Raw genomic sequence first — 8592 nt, 5'->3', positions numbered from 1 at the left:
GGGTTACAGATGTGTGCCACTGTGCTGGGCAAGGCTGGTAAGATTCTTATTTGTCCTAGAAGGAGTGGGAAATCATTTTAGCTTCATGAGGAAGAAAATAACAAAAACCACAGTACAAGAGATGATGGCAGCAAATGTCATAGAATGAATGCAATGGGTTGAGTGTTGCCCTGTGTTACAAACCTTAGTTCACAGCTCATGAAATTTTGTAATGTTATCTCTGCTTTCCAGATGGTGAAAGTGTTCAGAGATTAAATAACCCATCCAAAGTCACAAAGCTGCAAAGGAAAAAAAAGACAACCTTGAGCTTTGACTGGACAGATGCACATAATGAGATGGATGAGGGGTTGCTTCTTGATGCCCTTCCTCCTCAGTTTCTATTCAGGTGTCCACTCCTTCTCTACAGTCCCAGAGCCTGTGAGGAAGCTGCCTCTTGGAGAGAGGTAAGGAGCTCAGGTCTGAGCTAGTCAGCATGGTCCAGTCACTTAATGGCTCAGATGGGCGTGTCACTCAATCAGGGTCCATGAATACAAACGGAGGCTTGCCAGGGGCTGCTGGAAAGTTTTCCTTCTTGATTTTCTAAGAGAACTTTTGAAAAGAATCTTCTGTCTCCCCAAAAGGGGATGGGGAAGCAGAAATCCCTGGAAAATGTTGCCAGTATTCTCACAACATGAGGGGAGCCAACCTTAGTAAGCCACCAATACTGCAAAGGATGGAGAGCAGAGACGGAAAGGGACTAGGGTGAATGAATGAGTCCATTCTGTTGCTCCAAGTAACTATCATGGGGTCCTGTTGCCCAAACATGTCTGTAGGCTCTGCAGTGTCTGTCTCAGGTCCCTCTGCAGTGTCTGTTTCAGGCTCCTCACCCGAAAGTCACTCTGCCGCACACCTTGGAAAACAAAAAAGTAAAAAGCCTAATCCAGAAAAATGCTTACGCGACACTTGAGAGCTCTTTTTGGCAAAAGCAGAGGGAATGGGAGGGAGGCTATAGACAGAACCAGACAGGCAGAACTCCGCCTGCCTGGCCTGCGATTCTCCTGGCCTGCATGTCCATCTGTACAAACATCACTTGTCACGTCTCCGGCTCTCAAGTGTCTACAAAATGCAGGACTCATGGTTCCATACATGGAAAGGATTCTTTTCTTCAGCTGCTCAGACCTCTTATATATTTGGGTCCCACCTGGGTAAATATCTGATGAACACATTTCAAAAAATAAAATATCAGACAAATAACAGTCTCTTCAAAATTCAAGCAATGGGTCAAGGTAACAGAACTGTTCTGTTAAAAAGGATCAAACACTTTATTCATCTATAAACACTTATAAAAGCCAGCAAAATCAGGATGTTTTCCTCAGCCATCCTTTCCACATTTTGTGCAGTTTCAGTGAACTATAAATCACGGACTTCTTCAAGCCTGCAAGAGAAAAGGAGAGAGGGTGAGAACATGGAGGCTGGTGGGGTGGATGTGCAGTTTCAGGGATGGTCTATGTAAGATTTGTCTAGGAGCAGGGCAGTGACGGGCTGACTGGGGTGCTCTGGAAGACCAGGGAATGAAAGGTCACCAAAGGTCACTGTGACTGGTATTGGGGGAAGATTCTCATTTAGGTATCTATCTGTTGAAACAGTGATATGGATGCCAACAGAGCCTGAGTTCCTGGGAAAAGTGAATTTTTCGAATTATGAGTGTGTTGGCAGCCTTTGGATTTGGTATCTTTTTTAAAAAGCAGAAAGGTAGGCAGAGATAAGAGTCTATAATATAGCCGGTGCAGTGGTGCATGCCTGTAATCCTAGGACTTATGAGGCTGAGGCAGGAGGATTAAAAGTTCAAAGCCAGCCTCAGCAATTTAGTGAAACCCTGTCTCAAAACAAAAAACAAACAACAACAACAACAACAACAACAAAAAAGAGCTGGGAATGTAGCTCAGTGGTACGGCACTGTCCTAGCATGAGTGATGCCCTGGGTTTGATTCCCAGCACCCCCAAATAAAAAATAAAATGAAATAAAAATGCTGGGGATGTAGCTCAGGGGTAAAGTGCTCCTGAGTTCAATCCCCAGTACCAGAAAAAAAAAAAAAGTCTTTATGTCATTGGCCATCCTTGCCCCTTCTCTCTTACAGGTCTACATTCCAAGCACCTACCTCAGCTTGCTGCTTCTGTGTTCCTGTGTATGTTGCCTGCCTGCTGTTCCCACCACTTTCTGCCTAGTAGACTCAACACCTGCTTGAGGATTCCTACTCCAAGAAGTACCAGGATGGTTCCATGTACCTGTGCTCACCTCCTGTGTGGCACTTACCCCACTGTATAGTGCCTATCAATGGACCCACCCGTCCCTCTGGCTAGACTGTGAGCTACTTGAGGATGAGGATCTTGTCCTATATACCTAGTATATGACCCTGCAGCACACAGTAGGTGCTCAGCAAATGCTTTTTTTTTTGGGGGGGGGCGGGGTACCAGGAATTTAACCCAGGGGCACTTAACCACTGAGTTACACCCCCAGTCCCTTTTTGTATTTTTTTTTAGAGACAGGGTCTCACTGAATTGCTTAGGACCTTGCTAAGTTGCTGAGACTGCCTTTAAACTCTTGATCCTCCTTCCTCAGCCTCCTGAGCTGCTGGGATTATAGGCATGTGCCATCACACTCAGCCCTCAGCAAATGCTTTTGAAATGTCAAAACAAATGCACCTTATTATTCAGATAGATGACCCTCTAAGCACCCCTTGATGACTCAGTCACAGGTACATGATGAAACAGAAGAGCTGCTCTGGAGGCTCATGGGAAAGACATAAAATGGGATAAAATAAATCTGATGCTATTTGTCTATCAGATCTGATAGGATACTGCTCAGGGAAGTTATCATGGACTTAACTTCCTTTGTGTGGAGAGTGAGGTCATTTAGTCTGTGTGTGGCCCAAAGAACCCAATAGTCTTTTTCACTCTTAGATGTACACAATGACTGTGCAGTGAGTCTGGAATGCACATCCCTAGCAGTGTGCTTGGTAAGTATGCTGACAAGGTGGCAGGATTTATTCCAGAGATGCCTGGTATTAGGGTTTGAGTGATCTCTTGAAAATACCTGTCTCTGCCCCCTGTCTACTGCCTAGTCTGTCTGGAACCTTACTTGGTTTTTGTTCTATGAATTATATCCCCAGTCCTTTAAAAAACAATTTTTTTGTTTTTGTTTGCTAAGTTGTTGAGGCTGGTCTTATACTTGCAATCCTCTTGCCTTAGCCTCACAAGTCACTGGGATTATAGGTGTATGGTACTGTGCCTAGCCCACTTATAACCTCTGAAGGAGTTTCTGTGGGCAGTGAAAGGGAGAGTCACAGGTACTGGTAAAATCATTAATGACTCTGTCTGGTTCCTCAGGCCTGGTCTGTCCACCAGGTAACTACTTATGAACTGGCATAAGCTGGACAAGAAGCTCACAGCTCCTTTCTCTGCTTTCACCCCTTTTAATTTTCTCCCTGTAGCAACCACTCTGGTAGACCTCACCCACTTGAGAATAGAGGCTGGTAACTTATTACATAAGGTGCTTTTTAAAATTACAGCCAGAACCAACCAAGAGCCTGAGTAGCATGCAGGGAGTTGCACATGGCAAGGTTCAATACAGCAACCCCAGGGCACTGAGTCACGGCTAGAGGCAGATGCACAGACCATGATAATTCCCAGCTCACCATCAGAAAACTTAGTCACAGACTCCTTGGAGCTCAAACATTTAAGGTAAATACATAAAGCAGAAGTGTGTCACCATGCAGCCATCTTTTGCTACTGGTGAACAGAAACCTCCCTTGACTAAACACATTCTCTTCTATGGCTCTGCCAGAGATTCTCAGAAAGACTGCAGCAGGGATATGGGCTACAAAGAGCACTGGAATAGGAGTCAAGAGACCTGAGTGCCCAGCCGGGCCGAATTGTGTGGAAGCCTGACGTTTGCTCTTCGGGGCCTCAATTTTCTCTTCTGTAAAATGTCAGGGTTTCAGAACTCCCTGAAACTGTAGGGAAATATGCCATGTGTGTGTTATGTGTGCTGCTATGAGAGGGTCCACAGTTATAGACAAATTTGCAAAGGAATCCTAGATTCGCAAAAGGTCAAAACCCAACAGATTAGAAAGAAGGGCCCTTTCTGACATAATGCTCTAATTTCAACAAAAGCAGAGGACTTAAGTTCTCTGTATTTGAAATAGACAAAAATTTCCTAACAAAACACAAACAACTGCTAACCATAAAGAAAAAAATTGATAAACTGGACTAAGTAAAATTAAGAATTTCTTTTCACTGAAAGACATCATTAATAGAGTGAAGTGATAATACTCAGAGTGGGAGATTTTTGCATTATATATATGACATATACATGATATATAGGCTATAGTTCAGTGGTACAGCAAGTACTTAGTATGTGAAGCCCTGGGTTCAATTTCCAACACCAATAAACATACAAGAACTTTTATCTAGACTATGTAGAAAATTCATAAGAAAATGGCAGACAACTAATAGAAAAGTGGGCCAAAGAATAACTAGATACTTCTCAAAAGAGGATTATCCAAATAAACATATGAAAAACTCTCAAGGACTGGGGGTTGTGACTCAGTAATAGAGCCCTGGCCTAGCATGTGTGGGGCATTGGGTTTGATCCTTAGCACAACATAAAAATAAATAAAGTAAAGGTATTGTGTCCATCTACAAGTAAAAAATAAATGAATAAATAAAATTGCTCACTTCCTTCATCAACAGAAAAGTGTAAATTAAACCCCAAGATGATACCAGTACTTACCAGAGTGCCTAAAATGTAAAGAACATATATTATCAAGTCCTGGCAGGGAGTAGGGGGTGTGCTGCAACAGGAACTCTGCTAGTGGGAGTGTAAAGCTGGACAACTGTTATTTATTTACACTGAACATTCACATGCTCTGTAATCTAGAAATTCTCCCCCTGAGTATACACCTGACAGACATGAGTAAGCACATTCACCAAAAGATCAGTACAAAAATATGCACAGCTGCACTATCTGTAATAGTCCCAAAATGCAAACCCCCTAGTGTCCATTAATAGTAGGATGTTCTGAGGACATAATGAGGAGTGAAGATGCAAAAGAGGACTTATTTATATAAAGTTCCAAAGTGGGCAAAACAGAGCCATGGTGTTGGGTTTGGTGCAAAACCTGAAGTTAGTCATTATGAATATGGATTAGTGCTGCCAGTCGAGGTTTTGCATGGGAAGAATACAGAAATCTATATCAACATATAGTTCCTGACGTTTCTCTTATGCTGAGATCCAGCCTACTTCACATGACCTATAGTAAAGTTAACACACATGGAAGACTGTGAACCTGTGTGACCTTAAACAGAAGAGTCCCCCAACAGACAAAATTTCCAGAAAACACTGTGAGCCAGAGATATGACTAGGATGGGAGGTCTCTATCTTCCTATAATTCTATATTTAGATTTTTGGGTACCTACACTCTTCCAATTAATTTCCAACCACAGTCAGACATAACTACAAAGAAAATTTCTCCTTATTTTAATTTCTCCTTAAAATAAGTACAATTTATTTTAAGAACTTTCAGCAGGGCATGGTGGTTGGTGCATGCCTACAATCCCAGGGGAGGCTGAGGCAGAGGGGTTATAAGTTCTAGGTCAGTCTTGGCAACTTAGTAAGACCCTGTTTCAAAATAAAAAGGGCTAGGAGTACAGCTCATCAGTGGTCAAGGGTCTCAGGGTTCAATATATAGCACTGTTAAAAAGGCACTGGAAGAAAAATCTTTCATGTTCTTATTTAAATTTGAAGGCAAAAAAAAAAAATTGGGAGAAATCAGAAAGAGAGGAAATGATGATCCACTCTATTGTGTTTCAGGAAAGGGTTGGAAAGGATCAACTGAGGCATGCCAGAATCTTTTCAGGAACAAGACCAAACCTGCCTTGTTAATTCAGTTGAAATCTTTTGAAGCTAGAGTGATAAACAGGTATCTGACCCAGGAATTAATTCTGATTGTGTAGAAAGTCAGGTGGAGAAAAATAAAGCAAGATTTTGTGAAAATAAGACTCAGATCCTTCCCCACCTTAAGGAACAGTGTCCCTGCTATCCCAAGCCAGAAACCTGGGAGTTAGGTCTGACTCCTCCTCTCCTTCTCTTCCCATATCCTTTTGTCACCAAGACCCAGTCATTCCCTGCGGGAACTCACCTGTCTGCACTGCAATGGCCTCTGAGGCTGTAGTGACTCCTCTGCTGGCTGCAACCATATCTAATTAGTCTCCCTAATAACAGCTCTCTTGTCCTTTAGTCTGTTCTCTCTTCTCTTGCTATGGTGGTCTTGCTACCATCTTCCAGTAGCTTCCTTCTGCCCCGAGAAACTCTGCATTCTTCATCGTGGCCTTAAGGCCTCCGTCTGTCTGCCTATCTCTCAGCCTGGTCACTTGTTTTCCCCACTTCTCACCCACCTGTTCCCACGCCAGCATACCCAAACAGTTCCACTTCTCTCCAACAGGGCAATAAACTTTTGAAAAGGTTGCTACTCAGAAAATGACAGTTTGCATAGCTGGTCTTTTGTGATGAGCCTGAGATGTGACACCGCCTGCTGCTACCGCAAGAGGCAGAGAAGTAGGTATGAGGAGGCTTTGGTCTTTTGCAGTCCTGAGCTAGCTGGCTTTAGCTGCTGACCTGTGGCCTTGATGAGAATTGTACTAGTCTACCAATAGCCTGGTGGAGGAGAAATTGATATTATTTTCTAAATAAGAAACTCCCAGGCGGGGCTGGGGCTGGGGCTCAGCCGTGGAGTGCTTGCCTCGCATGTGTGGGGTACCAGGTTCGATTCATACCACTGCATAAAAATAAATAAAATGGAGGTATTGTGTCCATCTACAATTAAAAAAATATTTTAAAAAGAAAGAAAGAAACTCCCAGGAAAAAGGAAAAGAAGAGCAGTGCTTAGCTTTGGAAGCATTTCTATCCTCATACTTAAACATGGGTGTATCTGATGGTCAGGAAATTTCAAGAGAACTATAAAAGAGTGTCAGGCTATATGAATACACTACCATGTTCTCTAACAGAATTTACTAGGATGCATAATCCTTTGAGCTGGTTTATAGACACCCGGTTTCCATTTTTTCTAGGAAGAGTGACATTTCTAGGAAGAGTAACTATTACTTAATAGTTAGGTTTATTCAAGGTGATATAGTACCTACTGGGTACTGGGTGACACACTAGACACCTTTTTAGGCCTCAGAACTCCTTGTGAGTTGGCTATTAACATCTGTTTCACAGGAGACAAGTTCATTAACATACCAAGGTTACACAATGAAGAAAGGAACAACTAGGACCTCAAGTTCATGTCTTTTGACCCCAAGCTTAGCCCTTTCAGTTAGCTGTCTCCCTGAATTTAACTGAATTCCAGTTAAGGGGAAAGAGAGAATATTCCTTTCTACCCCTATAAGAGTACAAGGTGGCACAGGGAGGGAAGATAAGGACTATGAAGGAATAAAAACTAAACCAAGTACATCAGGGTTTATGCTATCTGTATGAAAAACTGAAGGGAGACAGAACCTTGGAGATTTCAGGGAAAAGGACACAGCAAAAGCAAGATGGAACAACCAAAGCTGTGACTCCAACAGGAACAAGTGGCAGGAGGGCAGGAGAATGAACCAGTCCCTTTGTGTCTATTCCTGCTAGCTCACTCCAGCAGGAGAACTGGTTAATGGGCTGGTGCCATTGGTAAGGAGGCATGTTTTAAAGAGAGGTCAGAAAGCCTTTAGGTAATGGTACCAAAAGAGGAGAGACCAATCACAGTACTGGTCCTTTTATGTCTTAAGAAGTGAGTTTCACAACCTAGTAAGACAGGCATAATTATTTCTATGAAATTAGAAATCAGAAAAATAAAGCAGCTGGTTCAAGTCGCAGAGGTTAAGATATGAACACTACTAGTCTCTGGGGTTCACAAGCCCCTGTCTTTGGCATTATACTTGGCACTTCATCATAGCCCACGACTGCCGTAAACAGAAACTAGAGTGCAAGGTAGGGAGAATTTGAAGAGATTTCTGCAGCCTCAGTGCCAGGTTATACACTTTCTGTTGCTCTGAAATTCCATGATGCAATGTGGCATCCTTAGAAGTGAAAGAGAAGCAAATAAGTGCTCAGGGGAACCAGCACCCACACTCCTGGGACACTAGGAAAATCGGGCTGTGGATTCTGCAACTCACTGCCCCCTGCTGGCGAAGGGAAAGAACAAGCAGAAAAAGGCTGAATCAGTCTCATTCCAGACTGGAGGTATGGAGATGATGATGGCTCTTTTAAAATCTTTTATTAGAGAAAAATTCAAGCTTATTAAAAAAAAATAGATTCGTGGCACATGCCTATAAATAGGATTTCAAGTTTGAGGCTAGCCTCAGCAACTTAGCGAGGCCCTGACTCAAAATAAAAAAAAAAAAAAAGGGTTGGGGAGGGGACAGGGGTTGTGGCTCAGTGGTACAGCACTCACCTAGCACGTGTGAGGCTCTGGGATGGATCCTCAGCACCACATTAAAAAAAATAAATAAATAAAATAAAGGTATTGTGTTTATCTACAACTAAAATAACTAAAATTAAAGAAAAAAAGGACTGGGG

General features: G+C 42.7%; 1 protein-coding gene across 4 annotated transcripts in view; it reads right to left on the bottom strand.

Annotated features, from left to right (window-relative positions):
- Positions 1-1277: 1277 nt before the first annotated feature.
- The window catches only part of TAMM41 (TAM41 mitochondrial translocator assembly and maintenance homolog), a 50299-nt gene continuing 42984 nt past the window's right edge, over positions 1278-8592 (bottom strand). For all 4 annotated transcript variants that reach the window (XM_079122312.1, XM_079122316.1, XM_079122315.1 and 1 more), the window contains one exon: positions 1278-1414. In XM_079122312.1, the coding sequence (XP_078978438.1) occupies positions 1338-1414 (77 nt within the window). In that variant the 3' untranslated portion in view covers positions 1278-1337. The remainder of the gene's footprint in view (positions 1415-8592) is intronic.

This window comes from Sciurus vulgaris (assembly GCF_902686455.1).
Source record: "Sciurus vulgaris genome assembly, chromosome: 19".
Lineage (NCBI taxonomy): Eukaryota > Metazoa > Chordata > Mammalia > Rodentia > Sciuridae > Sciurus > Sciurus vulgaris.
Note: the sequence above shows the minus strand (reverse complement) of the source record. Positions and strands in the feature narration are given on the sequence as shown.